This window comes from Haliaeetus leucocephalus, unplaced genomic scaffold (genome assembly GCF_000737465.1).
Source record: "Haliaeetus leucocephalus isolate CR32 unplaced genomic scaffold, Haliaeetus_leucocephalus-4.0 Scaffold751, whole genome shotgun sequence".
Taxonomy (NCBI): Eukaryota; Metazoa; Chordata; class Aves; order Accipitriformes; family Accipitridae; genus Haliaeetus; species Haliaeetus leucocephalus.
Window position 1 is genome coordinate 15964571 of NW_010973187.1, and position 17811 is coordinate 15982381.

General features: G+C 42.0%; 1 protein-coding gene across 2 annotated transcripts; it reads left to right on the plus strand.

Moving 5' to 3' along the window:
* The first annotated feature begins 37 nt into the window (after positions 1-37).
* KIN (Kin17 DNA and RNA binding protein) lies at positions 38-16003 on the plus strand. 2 transcript variants are annotated; one of them, XM_010581006.1, is made up of 13 exons: positions 38-180; positions 2637-2731; positions 3609-3652; positions 3783-3905; positions 4869-5050; positions 6478-6526; positions 6848-6905; positions 10416-10539; positions 11032-11082; positions 11773-11841; positions 12928-13027; positions 14053-14153; positions 15134-16003. In XM_010581006.1, exons 1-13 carry the CDS (start codon positions 67-69, stop codon positions 15194-15196), a joined length of 1173 nt encoding a protein of 390 aa, XP_010579308.1. In that variant the 5' UTR covers positions 38-66; the 3' UTR covers positions 15197-16003. The 2 variants fall into 2 exon arrangements, with proteins under 2 accessions (XP_010579308.1, XP_010579309.1); XM_010581007.1 differs by having other exon boundaries at positions 10419-10539.
* Positions 16004-17811: the final 1808 nt, after the last annotated feature.

Consider the following 17811-nt stretch of genomic DNA (forward strand, 5'->3'; position numbering starts at 1 on the left):
GGCGGGCGGTCACTTCCGGCGGAGGGGTGTGAGGGAGCGGGCTGTCGGAGGGTGAGGGTCGCCGCCATGGGGAAGTCGGATTTCCTCAGCCCCAAGGCTATCGCCAACCGCATCAAGTCTAAGGGGCTGCAGAAGTTGCGCTGGTACTGTCAGATGTGCCAGAAGCAGTGCCGCGATGAGGTAAGACCGCCCCGGTGGTGGCTGGGCCTGTGGCGGGGGGAGCGCGGCCGGTCCCACTCCCTTGGCGGGGGGGGGGGCTGACGATCCTCCATGAGGGGGCACGGGGGACTCCGACCCTTCTGTAGGGAACCCCAGTCTCCTTGAGGGGGTTGGATCTGCGGGAGATACACGCGGGGGGAAGGTCACATCCCCTGGGTTGGGGCCCTCAGCCCTCCTGTGAGGGCTCCCATCTCCTTTGTAAGCGTCTCTAGGGCCACTGAGGGCGACACGGAGGGGCTCCGATCGCCCTTGTTGGGGTCCCCAATCCTCCGGGGGGAGGGCTGCGATCGCCTTAGGGGATATGTGGCTTTATAACCTTGTAGGGTTCCCCAGCTCCCTTGTGGGGGGTAAAGGGCTCGCTCAGATTCCTCTTGTAAGTGTCCCCGGTCTCCTTGTGGGGTCTCTGATCCCATCGGTGGGGTGCGATGCTTCTAGGGAGCATCCTGGCCTCACGTGCTGGGAGCCAACTCTTTTTTAGGGGAGCATTGGAGAGGGCCCTTATTCTCCTTTGGGGATCCCTGCTCCCTTTTGTATGGACCACAGTCCCTTTGGGGGTGGATTGGTAGGACCGAGAGGATTCCCAGTTGCTGGGGATGAGGTAATCCTATTGGGATGCCCAGACCCCCATGGGAGAAGTCCTCATTCACTTCCAAGAAAGCGTGTTAGCCCTGATCCATCTTTGGGGACGGTCAGTCCCCTGCAGAATGACTGATCAGCCCAGGGTGAGAGGGACCACAGGGTGGCCCCAAACCCCCCAGAGGGGTGATTCCTCCAGATGCACCTTGAGAGGTCAATGGGGTTAAGAATTAGGTGGCTCCCATCTGCCTTAGAGGGGAGTTGAGGGTAGCCATGATTTCCCCTGGGGGAAGGGTGGGTGCGGCGACATGCCCAAGGGGATGCATGTCTGGAACGCTGTGAGGAGTATTTTCATAGAATCACAGAATGATTTGGGTTGGAAGGGACCTTAAAAGGGCATCTAGTCCAGCCCTCCCCGCAATGAGCAGGGACATCTTCAACTAGATCAAGTTGTTCAGAGCCTCATCCAACCTGACCTTGAATGTTTCCAGGGATGGGGCATCGACCACGTCTCTGGGCAACCTGTGCCAGTGTTTCACCACCCTTGTCATAACACATTTCTTCCTTATATCTAGGCTGAATCTGCCTTCTTTCAGTTTAAAGCCATTACCCCTTGTCCTATCACTACATGCCCTTGTAAAAAGTCCTTCTCCAGCTTTCCTGTAGGCCCCCTTTAGGTACTGTGAGGCTGCTGTAAGATCTCCCTGGAGCCTTCTCTTCTCCAGGCTGAACAACTGCAGCTCTCTCAGGCTGTTTTCATGGGAGAGGTGCTCCAGCCCTCTGATCATCTTCGTGGCCCTCCTCTCGACCTGCTCCAACAGGTCCATGTCTTTCCTGTACTGATGACTCCTTCCTTCTGATTCTAGCTTGGCTTCTTCTCTTCTCCTGTTATGATGAGATGTTTTTTCTCTGAAGCTTCCCCCTCATCTTTTCACTTGTCTATTCACTTGGACCCAGATGCCTGTGGGATGTGAGCGTCCTCTTCGTGTTTTCCACCTGAGTTGTGCTCCAAAAGTACCTCCACTTGGGCTAACTGTGCTTTTAGTTTTCCATTCTCCATTAATAGCCTCTTTAATGTGCCTTAGAGAAGAGGAGTAAAGCAGCCTGTGGATGTTTAATTGTATTGTTCTTCAGCTGTTTCTGCCCCCCTTTCCCTTTCACCCAAGAAGCTCAAATCCTATTCTCTTCCCAGTGACTACAAGGAAAAAAACTTTACTGCTTTACAACCAGATCTTTTTGTAAAGGGGAGGGCGGGGCTCCCACGGAATGAAATTTGCTGTAGTTTTAATCATATTGTGATGAAAGAGCATTACATTAGGCAAAAAAAGGATGCGGTCAAATGTCCTATATCTGGGTGCTTTTTGGGAAGCTCTGATGACTTCAACCCTGTGCCAGAGGTGGCCAAACTATCACAGTCCATAGCTTTAGCACTCCCAGCACACCATCCTTTCCTTACACACATTTGGTGTCAGTGTTGGTTGGTAGGGAGCAAGCAAATACTTCCAGTGCTCTCACAGACGCGCCTGGATGGGTCCTGAGTGGACCTGGGTGGTGCCCTGTCTATCCCATTCCACAAAGGATGAAGAGGACTGCTGGAATGTCCTATCTCGTAACCCTTTTCATGGTTCACCTGGAGGCTCTTGGCCTTGGGAAGAGCTTTGTTTCTGGCTTGCCTGGTCAGGAGGAGTAACTACTCTGTGTAGGCTGTGGCTGAGTTAAGGTGTTTTCTGTGGAGCTTCCAAGAAATTTCACTTGCAAAACATTATTTTTAATACTCTTCAGCTGTGTGAGTGTTGCAAATTGAGGCAAGGACAGACAAAGTATTTATTTTTATTTTATAGAATGGCTTCAAATGTCATTGCATGTCTGAGTCCCACCAGAGGCAATTGCTGCTGGCTTCTGAAAATCCTCAGCAATTCATGGATTACTTTTCTGAGTAAGTTTGCTATATATTCTTACCCAGATCTTCATTCCTGTATCAGATCTGCACAGCCATACCTCTAAGGCTCAGTCATGTCCCACTGAAGACACTTTATTCTGACACATTTTAGTGTCAGCTCTTTTTTCAATGGCAATTTGAAAATTTAGGAAATGCCACTTTTGAACATATGTAAGAAGTTTCAGGGAGCCATGATATTCAATCAAATTTGACAGTTTTATCCCGTGTCTGAGTCCTGTTTTAAGTTGCTCTGTGTTACAAAGTACGTCACCCTTTTGCTCCAGCTAAGTGACTGCCACACATGCAGAGTTACAGAGAGGAAAAAGAACCATTACAGAGAGATAACAAGTCAGGGGTGTGACTAATGTCCCGCAGTTTTCCCCAGTCTTTTGTCCAGCTGACCTACATGACAGCTGGGTTGACTGGAGCTGTCATCAGCACGAGCCTGAAGTGAGGCTTTATACTCAAGCCCTTGAATTAGCAGTGAGATGAGTGATCAATCTACCCCATCTACCACTGCTGCCCTTTGTCCTGCCCTGTGTTTTGTGTCAGTCAACCTGGGAAGATACCTGGTAATGAAATACCAGCAATTAGTGGGAAGTATTTAGATTTCATTCTTTCCATTTTATCCCTTTGAAAGGGTATTATCCTTTTGAAGATTTAACTTGTGTGTGCATGTACCATATTGTGTTTCTTTGTGCATGCATACTGCGTTTAATGCTACTTTATTGAAAAAGGGAAATGACTGAATTTCATCATGCTCAGTTCAACAGAATACTTGTTTATACTGCAGATATTTAATTGTTAATGACAATAGAAAATTACTTTGTAGTCATTAAAGTTTTACTGAAATACTTTCTTTTTATCCCCTAAGGGAATTCCGAAATGATTTCCTAGAACTGCTCAGGAGGCGATTTGGTAAATATTTTACTGTTCATTTGCTTGTTTCTTTGTTTTTAATGTCTTTTATTAGTCCAGTGCAAGAAGTTTTGGTTGCTTTCTCCTAGGTCCCGTATTTATATTTAGTAATAATAATTCTGTATTTCAGGAACAAAGAGAGTCCACAATAATATTGTGTACAATGAATACATCAGTCATCGAGAACACATCCACATGAATGCCACACAGTGGGAGACACTGACTGATTTTACTAAATGGCTGGGGAGAGAAGGTAAATGTAGTTGCTCGGGGTTGGGAAGTTTTAAAATTATTGGGTAATTGCATTGCTGATAAGTGATCAGTAAATGTTTACATTAGTTCTCCTGTTTCCTTTTTCTTTCTTCCCCTCCCCTCCTGTATATATATTAACAGATGTCCAAACGTATTTCTGTGCTAACCATTAGGAATTTGCTTATGAAAAATGTCAGAAGTCTGGGATAAATGCATCAGTCATGAACCTTTCCTTGTTTCATCTGTTGGTCTATATTTAGTGGAGGTATTGCTAAATTCTAAATCAACTTCCAACAGTTGCCATTTAAAAATTAAAAACGATGATAGAACATTTCTTATGACTACAGAATCCTTCCATATTTAAGGTGACAAGAAGCGAGCAGTCATTTTCATTCCTGGCCTAGTGAAAGGGTTAAAGCTTGAGATCTGCAGTTTTGTGTTCAGTGAGAGGAAGAGCAATTAAATGGCACTGTGGTATGACAGAAAGTTTACTTTGGCTCTGATTGCCTGTGTCTTACAGGATATGTTCATGAGTCATACAGTGTTTGAAAAATCACTCTAGTGAGAGATAGTAACAATAGCGTAGCATAGTAATGTTTCCTTTAGTATGATGCTCTTAGTGTGTATTGTTTATATATGTTAGATTTCTGTTTTCTTCCTTGTTAAAACAGTGGGAAGGAAATATTTTCTTTAATAAGGAAAGTGTTGTAAAACACTCCGTCCACTTTATTATGTACTCTGGCCTATTTCCAAATAGAACCAGCTAGCTGAAGGGCAGAAACACATACTAAAGATGATTCGAAGTCAATTTTACCAGGCCAGTAAGGGGTACAGTGTCTCTGGGAAAGTATCTGCATTGTTACAGTGAACGTGGACTGTACGTGAAAATGGTCTTGATATTTTCTTTGTCCCGTACTTGCTTTTGTGAGTATTAATCTGACTTTATCTTGCATTGACTTTTTAGGTCTTTGCAAGGTTGATGAGACTCCAAAAGGCTGGTATATTCAATATATCGATAGGGACCCAGAGACTATTCGCAGGCAACAAGAACAAGAGAGGAAGAAGAAACAGGACCTTGATGATGAAGAAAAAACTGCTAAATTCATTGAACAACAAGTTAGAAGAGGTCTGGAGGGGAAAGAACTGGTGAGGAAAATCGCACTGTATGTGAACCTTCAGCTCAAAACTCCCGTTGGTTAAGTTAACGGTGAATTCAACACTGCTGGGATCCTTGCACTGGTATTTCCTTTGCAGTCAGAAGGTGATGAGTAAGCTTCGTGCTTCAGGTTACAAGCTCATCACCAGTTCAAACTGAGGAACAGTGGGCATATTGGGCTGCATTGCTGTTCTTTTCTAACCCACAAGGAATAATATTCTCGCAGATACTTCTGATAGAAGCCTTGAGTAACTTGTTTCTGTTGAAAATGCAACTTGTTACATTTCCTTGACTAACCAACTTGCTGGTGGTTTTTACATCTGATGAACAGCAAGGTCCTCTATGGAATCACAGTTTCAAAAAAATAAAAAAAAAATAAAAGAAAGCAAAGGTTTCAGCTCCTTTTAGATTTGATGTGGTTTTGAAACCTACTAGAATAGTATCCTGTGGCCCTAGTGTCTGATCCTGGCCATTTCAGGCTTTGATTTAGACTGTCTTCTTCCATACTTGAATCACCACATCTCTTCACTTATGTTCTGAATTTTCTGCTCTACAGTTATTTTAGATTATAAGCTGCTCTGGAGGAAAACTTGGAGTTACTTTGTACCTGGCTTGCTTTAGTACTAAAAGAGTGATAATTGCTGCTTTTCAAGTGATTAGTGATGCAAAAATCACTCTTCAATTTTGGAAAGGAAAGGAAACAATACAGTAACCAGCATGACGTGTCTTCATTTATGGTATTTCACAGCTTTTAGGGCTGCAAATAACAAATACTTTGTACAATGGGGAGGCTGAGATGAATAACCAGGAGGGGCTGACATAATCAAATCAGCATAGTGAAAAGTTTTATTTTGATAGTGTGGGTGTGGTATTTGGGATCTGTTTATTTGGTGTCATTCCATGACTTCCATACATGTTGTTGCCTGGGGCTGGAACCTCCCATTTGGTCCTGGGTATTGATAGGTACATTTAAATGCTGTTGTAAACAATTATCTTTCTCTTAATTTAAAACTAATTGAAATTTAAATGGTCTGAGCCTTCAGTGCTAAAATTTGGAAAGATTCCAGAATTTCCTTCTTTGGATTATCAGTCTGTCCAGAAACCAGTCTAGTCATGCTGGTTCAAATAGAGAAAACTGTTACAGTAAGGCCACTTTCCTTTCATGCTGGAATCAAGCAAGTTTAGACAGCATCTCTGTAGAGAGTGTTAATTAGAGAATTTTGCACAGCAGCCTGTAATGAGATAATGTTTTCAGTTTATAATCTTCTTATGAATCAAGCCAGGTTGAATATTACAGTTCCTTGTAATAATCTCACAGTAGTCTGTAAAACTGAGCTAATCAATGATCACCAAAAAATGATATCGTGGCTCAGTCTTCTGTTTGACTCTTGAAATGTGTTTTGTGTTCTTTTGGCAGGAAAAGCCAGTCTATACTGAACTGAGCAGAGAAAACGAAGAAGAAAAAGGTAACCAGATTTTGATGTATGTAATTTTCTAGAATCTACTGAAGCTGATTTTGTGATTAAAATGAGATGAGCGCTGAGGCCTGCTCGGTGCTTCATAAAGTGCTTTGAGATCAGTTATAAAGAGCACTGGAATATGGAAATACAGAATATTCTTTCTTATAATGCTGAATGTAAATTATTTTAAAAGCTGAACTGAAACATGGATTAAGAAATATTTTCAAATTTATGATCTTTTCCATTCACAGATTTTAAAAATTGTAACATCCTTCAATGCAGTTATATTTAAAGATAGAAATAGAGTAATGTCTTTTTATTTTTTAGTTACATTTAATTTAAACAAAGGAGCAAGTACTTCAATAGCAGCATCTTCTAAAACAAGGTGAGAAAAGAATTTAAGGGCAACCCTTACTGTTGCAAAGCACTTAATATGACAATGATATTTGTATGGGCAGGAAAATGTATCTTGTCCTGAAATATTTGGAGTCTGATATCTCATCCTGTCGTGTTATTCAGGAGGGGTTGCTAGGTGACTTCATAGTTCCTTTTGTATTTAAAATGGATGAATGGGTATATCTTAAATGTGTGCTGTGAGGAGCCTTCTTGAATTTTCTATGGTTTGTGGCAGATGCCCATAAAGTAATAGGCAGTTATAGGTTCTTCTAAGATACTGTTATATCAAAGGGTGGATAAGGGATCCAGTCAAAGTATTTGAAGTGAATGCCATCTAGTTCCAGCTGCCTTCTATGAATGGGTATTCATGACTTGTTAATTTTGGTTCCTAAAAGGTTTGATTGCCTTGTCTAATTGGAGGTAATACTTTCTCTGATCATCATTTAAGAAACTGAATCTACCTGATGTAAATCTTTCTGAAGTTCATGAATTTAATTGTCGTCATATAACCACAAGCAACACAGGACAAAAGGGATCAATAACGCAAACAATACTGACTTATAGCAGTCTGTGAAACTGTTTGATGAGCAGTACCTCTTTTCATGTGAGGCAATATTGTAATTAAATGTATTGCGGGTAAAACGAAAGCTTTCCTCTCATCACAGGCTCAGCTCTTAGATAAGGTATCTGATGGGAAATATGCCAGGCAGAAAATGAGACAATGAAGTAGTTCTTTGCAATAATAGATACAGATTTCAGGCTTTGAGGAAAACTTGTAAATTATCCCTAAGCATTGAGTTGTGCTTAAGATGAATCTGAAACTTAATTCAGACACTCGCCTGAATAGTTGCAGTAAGGAATACCTAAGGTGCTTGTTAAAATTTGGCTGAATGTGAAATTATATATCAAGCAGTGTAATTTTTTTCATAGCATATGAGAGATACTTGTCTGTAAACTTTGTAATAGTAGTGTAGAAGCAAAATTAGGATACCCACTTCATGGTAAAGTGACAAGACAGTGACTTTAATGTCACTGGTGATACAGGAATCACGTCAGAGTCGTGTATGGAAACTGCTTCCCTATGTCAGCGTAACGGTGTGTTCTGCAGCTGCTGGCTGTTACTGAGGATCAGTTAAGTTCAACCTGATGTCCAGTACCCCAGCGCAGCATGCAGTAGGACTTCCTGGCTTCCCAGCTTCTATGCTTCCAGCACAAGCTACAGAAACCTGGCACCTGTATTTCCTGAGCAGAGTACGGAAGCAGGACCAGGAGATCATAGGTAGTGGACGGTAGAGTTTTGAGGGCATGGGGATACTGGTAGTTGGGTACAGAGATGGAGTTGGAGCCTTGGTGAAAGGGGTGGGAGAGGGGAGGTGTGCCTTCCCTTGAAAATCCATGTGTCTGACATGAAGCTAGGAGTCACCACTGCTGCTGCAGACGTGGCTTCTGATGCTGACTGCCCTTGAGCAAACTGGGAGCCCTGGGCTTACTTTTTTCCCTTGAGAGCTTACATCCTCAAATCCCTGCTTAACTCACTCAGTGGACAAGTAAGATTAGAATTACTTCTGATTAAGGAATGAGCAGAAGCTACTATCAAGGTCACTGACTCCTGTCTGTAGTACTCCAAGTCTACCAGTGTACAGTCCTGTCTGCACACTGATCAGCCTTCATTGTACGCAGTTAGGGTCTCCCTAGTCCTATAATCCCAAGGGAAGATCCTTCAAAACCTGTTTGTTTTGATGGTTAGGACCTTGTCTGTGATTTCCCAGGTAAACATAGTCATGGCCAGTTTATACCATTTGTGGTGGTAGGGGCATTCAACATGAATAGTTCTTTTTCTCCCTGGTGTTTGCTTTCTCAGACAATGTATTTGTAGGGAACAGTTTTAGCCTCCCAGCCTTCACTGTACTGTACAAGCAGGTCTGCACAGTGCTGGCCTTATCTCCCCATTCCCCTGATCTGCTGAATATCCCTTCCTTGTCCTTGTTCCAGTTTCAGCTAATCTTGAACAGGGGAGCTGATCGAATTTGTGCATGCTGCAAATGAAACGTCACCATGGCTTATACAAGGCACTAATGCTTGTCTGTCTTGATGCTTCCTAGGATTGCATTTGACTCTTTCATGACTGGTCCACACTGGTAGCTGTCATCTGTGATTATAGCCAGACCCCTTTCTGCTTTTGTTGTTCTTAAACAGCTCCCAGTAGATAGAAGGTAATCAGAGTAAACTTTCCAAAGTATGTGAGCTTGCGTAACATGCTGTTGAATTTTGTGCTTTTTAAAACATGGTTTTCAAGATAAACCAGTCCTTTCTGGTATCCAGTTCTTTCTTGTGTTCTCCATATTGATGACACACCCAAACAGCGTTGGTGGTCTCTCACTCTTTGTCCTGAATATGTTAAATAAGATTTGTTTTAGTATTGACACCCAGGAATCCCTTAGTAACCTTACAGCTAGATATGTTTTCCTTCTTAAATATAGGCACTGCAGTTGTTATGTTTTAATTGTACATTACCCTTTATGAGATGTTATTTTAAGTACTTGCTATTCGATTTGTGATTTAATGTGCTATTTCTTCTAGAACTCTGCTATGGAGATTATCCAGACTTCCTCTGAAATACAATTTTTCTCTCAGTTTTGCTTCTACTGCCATTTCTGTATCTTCATTCCCATTACGTATCTTCCCTTTGCTAGTATATCCAACATCTTCACCACAAGCAGAACATGCGATTTGTTGTAAGGCCATATTACTATTACCTTACTGTCCACCTCACAGCAGCCTTCTTCATCTTTCTGGATGAGACAACACCTAAATTTTTTTACTGCATTCAAATGTCTTTTATAAAAATGGCTTAACTCAAGCTGCCTTTAGGCAGTTCTCACTTTACCTAGATGTTCCCTGATCCCTGAGAGGTAACTTTATGTGCTGATTGCTCTTTTCTTTCATAAGTTGTAGGCTGTTTGCCTATTTTGAATATGATTGTGAAGATGGTTTTTATTTGTTGGGTGTGGAACCCTTTTCTACAGATTCCCATGTGTTTTCTCCCATTGCCGGATAGGTTAAGTATCTCTGTCTGGAAGGAGTTCTAGACATCTACCACGTTTGAGAGTTGCTCTGTCCAGGTGGCTTCTCTAAAGCCACAAGTTTGTCCTTTTGAATTTGAAAACCTTATTTGCAGACCTGCTTTTGTCTTCTCCACTGAACTCAAGTCCCCAATCAACTCTTTGTTTTTGCACTGGTGAACCGATCGTTAGGTTGTTTCATTCTGCTGGACTGCTAGCAGCGAACATCAGTGGACATGGAGTTTACACCTCAAGGAGACCAGTTCTAGCTGCCAAATGCAGTCCTAGAGAAGGAGGCATGCAGGGTCTGGAAGGTGACTTGCACAACTGAAATTAAATAGATCAGCAGGCCTTTTTGCACAACCAGTTCTTCAGATGCATCTTGGTAGAGGAAACAATGTAAGGTCTGCTGTGAAAACACCATCTTACTCTTCCAGCAGTGTCCTTGGACCAAATGCACTGAAGATGGTGGAAGGGGCGGTTAAAAGAAAAGAATCAGCTCATAGCTCTGGTCAGTCCAAAGAGAAGAAGAAGAAATCTGCACTGGATGAGATTATGGAGGTAATAATCATGCAGGATCTGTGTCTTTGTAACCCTATGCCTATGGCAATGTCCACTTTACCAGGGCGTCCCTTTGAAGTGACCTCAGACCTTCGGTTCGTGTGGAATTCAGACTTTAGTATCTTATCAGGCAAAATGGTTTCACTTCCTTGTTAAAACTGGTTTCTTCTGCTCATCTGTGCCTATTCCCCAGACGACTGAGATGTTGGAAGTAAAGAAATACAGATTTTGGAAGAGAAGAAAATATCTAGAAACACTTGACAAAAACAAATACAAATCTCCATAATTTTACCATGGATTTGTGGATCTCATCAGATTGATTTTTATGCAGCAAGCACACACTGACTTACCCTTATTTAGTTGTTTGTTTTTTGTATTTTTTTTATTCCCCGCTTGATGTGGGCCTGGAGAATTGATTCAGCTTTTCAAAGGCATGGGAAAGCTGCAGTGAAAGGAGGAAGTAAATGGTGATTATTTGTTGTTGTTCTGTAGCTTGAAGAGGAGAAGAAAAGAACATCTCGAAGAGACTACTGGTTGCAGCCTGTAAGTGTCTTAAAAATTATTATTATTATACCAAATACAACCAATTCTGCATCTCTAAAGCCGCTATTGATTTGTGTAAAGATCCAAAAGCAGATTCCAAACTAAATTAACTCTTATTTTCCAAGCTGCCAAATGTGAAATATTACAGTATCTGGGAGGAATTACTCTTCTGGTTGAGCATGATCTGCAGTCTGAAGCATCGTATGTCTGATCTCAGATGGGGTGGAATTCTCTAATTAAAGAGTTGGTACTGTGAGTCTCTACAGATGATGTTTAAATCATGGTATTACAGCCCTCTTCTTTCTACAGAGTAGTTGACTCTCATAGAGGTGTCGAATTCAACATCAGCGTTTGAGCTGAGAGACCTCATCTCAGCTTCTACTTTTTGACTGGACTTCTAGATCAAGAAGTCCTGCCCTTGGCCCATTGTGGGCTGTCACATTATATCTGAATTCAAGTGTAAGTGTATTTGTTAAACAAAAAAAAGTCTTGAGAGCTGCTGCTTCGAGGCAGTAATTCAAGGATAAAGACAAATTCCTGAAAGCCGAGTCTTTACTATCATTGCTTCCTGTGCTGTGCTGTACAGTCTGTGGTTGGAGTCAGAGCGAACTGAATGTGCAGTTAGTTTACATTGTGTAGTTGTTTATATTTTGGCTTTTTTTTTTTTTTTTTCTCCTTTCAAATCTTCAGGAAATCGTTGTAAAAATTGTAACAAAAAAGCTTGGAGAGAAGTACCACAAGAAGAAGGCAGTTGTTAAGGTAAAGGGTGCAAACGGAAGCATGTGGCATTGGTTAAGCTTTTCTGGTATCAGATGACTTCTGAAATTTTGTCTCATTATGGAAGTTGTTCAGCCTTAAGTCACCACTGACAGGGGCTGAAATGTCACCTTAACTGTACTGGGACTTGTTCTGGGCAGGGGGTGAATCTCTGAATAGGTTTAATGTCATTTACTCAGTGATCCTTTCTTAAGTACAGTTTTGTCGTGCATATTTTGCCCCTATTAACACATCCCCCTTAGAGAACCGTCACTTTGTCAATGTGATATGACCAAGAGCAGTGCAATTGTGTTCTGATCTCAAGACTAGTCAGTTTTGCACTGATATTTAAGCAGCATGCTGCCTTTGAGCAAGATCCTAAATGCGTACAAAATCTTCAAGCTGTAAGCCTTGCTTTGTTGTTTGGAAATGCTTTCTTTTAGCCACTGCCAGTGAAATGATGTTGTACTAGGTAGTCCAGGGCTCAACAGTCTCTGGCAAGAGTGCCAAAGACGACACCCAGGTGCGTTTTGAATAATTGACAAGAGTGTATAGAGCTCAAAATCACAGCTTTTTTTGATAGACATCTGGGCAGGTTTATGAGTCCCAGCAGCTGTCTTCCATTGAGCTCTGAATATGAGAGGTTGAGCATGGTTTATGCTAGGCACAAAGATGATCAGTGACATTTCGCCTCATTGAGAGGTAGTATCCCAGTTGTCACTGTGTGGCTTCCAGCCAGCTTAACCTCCCATGGGGGAAAGAAGCCTCTAATTTACTCTCCATCTTTGAGAGAATAGCTAAGATAGCTAACCCGAAGGTTGACAAAACCTGCAGACAAGGCCAACAAAATTAGTGGTCAGTTAGACCAGTCATTGATGTTCAAGAGGAGCCCTTTTAATCTAGCCTTAGCTTCAGAGCAGGGCCAGTCGGCAGTTTGTGAAAGCTGGGTGCCTTTAGGACAGCTCAGAAGTTCTTGCTGCTTTTGAAAATGTAGAAGTGCAGACTCATGGTCCTGATTCGCTGATTTTGAAATACAGAGAATTTTTTTTTTTTTTTTTAATTCTGATTGGCCTCTACCTTTCACAATAGGAAGTGATTGACAAATATACAGCAGTTGTGAAGATGATTGATTCTGGAGACAAACTGAAGCTTGATCAGACGCATCTGGAAACCGTAATACCTGCACCAGGTAGAGCTGTTTTGTTTGTTTTTCAGCTTAGCTGTCACTGCAAAACTTATGTTTCAGTTCTAAAGTATGATTGATCCACTTGAAAGTACCATAACAAGAGCCCTCTTGCTTTTGGGACAGCATTTTGTAAGCTACTCTGATCATTTACCAAATAACCTCTGGTTACTTTCCAGGGAATTATTAAATTGCTTCTGCTTTGAGTCTTCACAGTCCCTTCTCGTAAGAATTAGATTCTTTTCTGAGAAGATAGAAGTGCTTTAGGAATCAGTTCATTTGGTGAGATGAAAGCATCTCCCTTCAGCTGCCAGGAAGCATCTCCTGGAGCCCTACAGGGCCCTTGGTCATATTTATCCTGTATCTTCCCTCCAAAGTCATGCCTCAAACAGCTGTGCGCACTTGGCAAAGCTTACCTCGTCTCCTGTTTGGTTCACTGGCATTTCTGTGGCTGGTACACACTAATGTTTGTGTGTAGCATCTGATCAGTATTTCAGGGAATGGTCAGAGTAGCAGTAAGCAGAATAGTGTCAGCGTAGGGGGAAACAGGGCAGAGGATTTTGGGATTCACAGTTTTTTCAGCAGATGTGATGCATTCTGCATTTCTGCAGCTGGTGGAGAGCTGGTTGATGGTGTCCATGAGTGCTCTTCAGTGTAATGGTACTTGTAGGTGAGCTCTGCCCACCCTTGCACTAGAATTGATGTTCTGAGGGGACTGCCTGTGTGAGACAGAAGGAAAAAAAGAGGTGCACTGAACCATTAGCACGGGGAATGGGATGTGGGAGAAACAGCTTTGGCTTCTTTCCCTGATGTAGTTTCAGTGGCTTCTGCCTGCAGGGTCAGTGTAACCTGGGGCGATAAACTGAGGTGCGCTTTGGAAATGGGCGGGCTGTAAGGCAAAGCTGGGTGCTGCTTGCTGGAGCTGCTGGGAGAAACCTTCTCTCCCTCAGCTGTCAGTGGAGTTGAACACTACTGCATCAAAAGAAGTTGGGAGCCCTGGCGTGTAACTGTTTTCCTATTTCTCATTTCAGGCAAGAAAGTGATGGTGTTAAATGGTGGTTACAGGGGAAATGAAGGCATCTTGGAATCTATCAATGAAAAGAGGTTTTCAGCGACAATAATCATCGACTCTGTAAGTATCAAACACTGCAAGATCTTTGCGTAGAGCGCTTTTCATCTGTACATTGGAGAGCTTTCACAAAGAAAGGTGGTATCATTAATCCTGTCTTACAGGTGGGATTTATGGTGTTCAAAGTGCTGTGGTCACCCCCAGCCTATTCCCAACCGGTAGGAAAACAGCCACATAATTCCCCATTGCAGACTAATGCTCTGCTGTTTGCCTTTAAAAAGATGCCAGGATGCTGAATTTACCAAGTTTTGAACTTGAAAGAGACTTGCAAAATATTTTGTATGTTTATTTTGAACATGGCTGTTGTACTATTTTGTGGGAAGGTAAAAAATGTGAAATATGCAAGGAGGTGGTTTTTCTCCTGCCTTTTCCAGACTGAATGTGGGGCTTATGTGCTTATTTGTTGTCTTGTTCATGGTTGACAATTACAGTTCTTTTGTTGTTGTTGTTGTTGTTGTTGTTGTTTTGGCTTTTTACCTATCACCTTTCTCTGGGCTAAAATTAGGCCATGTCATCATGTCTGTCTGTGTGGCTACTTCTTTGTTCTCCTCTGCAAAACCAATCTTTAAACTCATTGATACGGCAGAGAGGATGTTGGGTCAAAGTCAAATTTCTTAAAACAGCTTGCAGGAGAGAGACGCTGATAAGATCCCATTAAAAGAAGGGCTGCAGAAATTCAGCCCACATTGGATTCTGGAGAATTTATTTGAGAAGAAAGTGTGCAGATGTCCTAACCACAGAAGGAGCTTTGGCTAAACAGAGAAGTAGTTGTTGTGCTTTTACTGTGTGCAGCCTGAGTGAAAACGCTAATGCCTGTGATTTCCAGTGCTATTCACTTTGGTTGTGCTTCTTGAAAAATGTCGAAACATGGTGAGATTTTGTACAGTCCCTTTAGCTATCTTATTTTAAACTCCCCAACGGGAATTTAACAAACAAACAAGTTTATATTTTGATCTTATTTCTTACACTACGTTATTCTCCAGGGACCTTTAAAAGGACGTCGAGTTGAAGATATCCAGTACGAAGACATCTCCAAACTCGCCTGAGGTGCTAATCATGGATCAGAGAAGATTTTGGTTCCCCAAAACATCTTCCTGGCATCTTGCAGGCAGACACAAGACTCTACCATGTCAGGGTTTTAATTGTGTGTGTGTGTATTTATAATGTATATAGAAATTAACCACAAGCAAACTGGATTTATTTAAAGATCACTACGGATTTGTTAGATAAAGTGTTTGTGGAAATCTTATCAGTGGAAATATTTCATCTGATTCTATATCAAAGTTACAATATTTGGTTCAATTTCCTTTTGTAAAATACAAGCAGATAGCTGCAAGCTGGAGTATTTTATTTACTGAAGTATGTTAGCAGTTCTCTAAAAGAGAGAATTACCTACAAATAGCTGCTTGAGGCAGGCAGTGTGTGTCGGAGCCAGTGGAGTTTAAATAACACACTTCTCAATCTGCAGCCAAAATTGAGTTCTGGCTGCAGAAACAAGGGAGGGGATTAAGGGAATAGCGGGAAGGTAACAGTGCTGCAAGGGATTATTTTCCTGCACATTGTAAGAATGCTCTGGTTTATTAAGTGCTGTCACCAACTTACTTTTGGTTAGCACATCAGCAATAGTAGAGTTGTGCAAGTCATCACTCTTCCATCATCTTGCTTGTCAGGGTTCCTAATAATTTAATATGCAATTTGTCTTCATAGGGACTCCTACTTGTGAGGTTTCTAGGATGCCAGCTGAAGTGTGTGCAGATACAAATTGGTGATTGCTGGTTTGGTTTTCCAAAGCCTTTTCCTTTGTTCATGCTTCCATTGTTGCTCTGCTACAGGAGTAACATTACTCGTGCTAAATGATGTAACATTACTTTTTAATTTTTTTAAAAAAGTCACATTTTGTACAATGTTTAATTTCTAAGGCAGTTCAGGAATAAACATAAACCTTTCTTAGGTGAGTGTATTTCTTATCAACCTTTTAAGTGCGTGAGGCGTCTGTTGGTTTATATCCACCAAAGAGCACAGTAAAGTGCCCAGCTGGTGCACTGCCTTATTTGTGTGAAAGAAGGATGTGAGTCGTCCCAGGCAAAATACAAACCATCACCTGATGGTCCAGTCTGCCCCTGGCGAGGCTGTGTGTCTGTGGAACCTGATGGAAAGAAAACCGATAGCCCCTGTGTCTTTCAGAGGAGATCTCAGCTGAGGGCTGAAGAGGGCAGGATCCATCCTGATGTGCACATCAGTCACGTTACAGTTTAAAAGTTCAGGGTCTCCTCACTGTTTGATGTCCCTTTCCTTGCCTCAAAGGTTCACTGTCTTGTGATTTGTGGTTTCCAGGGGACCCCTGCAGGAAAACTGAAAGACTGCAGAGGTTTGGTGGAACAGCTGCTGTCTGGAGTAGCCTGAAATAACCTCACACAGGACATCAAATGGCTCTCTGCAAGGCAGAGTCGAGCAGTAATGCAGCATCTAGAGAATGGAGAATTGTGAGGAAGGGAACTGGAGGCAGAAGACACACTTGTCTGTAAATTCAGGCTCTTTTGTGCAACCTGGATTGTGTAAACAGCTCTGCCCTTTCTCAAAGAACAGGTACTGAGTGAGGAGAGGTACATAGGAGAGTAATGAGGATAAGTGAAAGAACAAAACAGCTTCTGTATCGCTGAAAATAATTGCACTTAACGTTCTGGAGCCTGAAGAATTAGAGTGAATATAATAGACATGTTAAGTTACAAATTGCGTGGAGAAGACCAGAGAATGATTATTCACTGCTTGTATTCACATACAAGCTAATAAACAGACAGTGGAAATTACTGATTGGGGGATTTAAAAACACACTTAACAGGTTTCTCCTCCCCAGCCCCCATGGCCTAGTTAAACTGGGGAACTCACTGCTGCAGGGTGTTGGGCCCAAAGCTAATAAATGAGTTCAAAGAAACAGTGAATGGTTTGTAGGGAAGTTGCTTGCACTTCTGAGAGTTACTTTGAAGAGACACTTAAAACACACTGATCCTGACAGTGTGGCTGCAGGAAAGATCACGTACCAGCCTTTAGTTCGTAAGTGAAGGAAACTAAAGTTCAGAATGGCAAGTAGATTACTTGAGCCCTCTTCCTAGATTAGGGCTGCTGAGAAGAATTTGGCCAACGTTTTTTTTCTAAGGTTGCCGAAAGCAGAGTTTTGAATCTGGCTCTAGGTACATACGCATGCATAATTGTTTCACTACCGATCTTGTTCATTGATGAATACTCTTGAAGAGTAAGGCATCTTTTGGGAGCTAATCTCACTGGAAGGGAAGCTTTTATTACTGGTGGTGATTTCTACATGGTCTGAATGTTTCCTGCTTTCCCAGATGTGTATCTGTGTGTGAACTTCACCACGATGTTGAAATTTTCACAAAAAATAGGCTGGAGGTTGTCTCAGGCTCATGTAATTGATTTTCTTGCAATATGGTAGCATCAGTTATTTCAAGGACATTCCTCGCCACTGGTTAACCCACCCTTAAAGACAGGAGATTCCCCATGATACCCATTCCAGAGTCCATGTTCCTTTTCTGTTAAAGTTCTTTTATGTCTAATGCATGTGCTCCTTTTTGCCCAGTCCAGCAGTATATGAACTTACACTTTCCCAGCGGTCTGAAAAAGCAAAGGTGTAAGTATTAAATCTGGT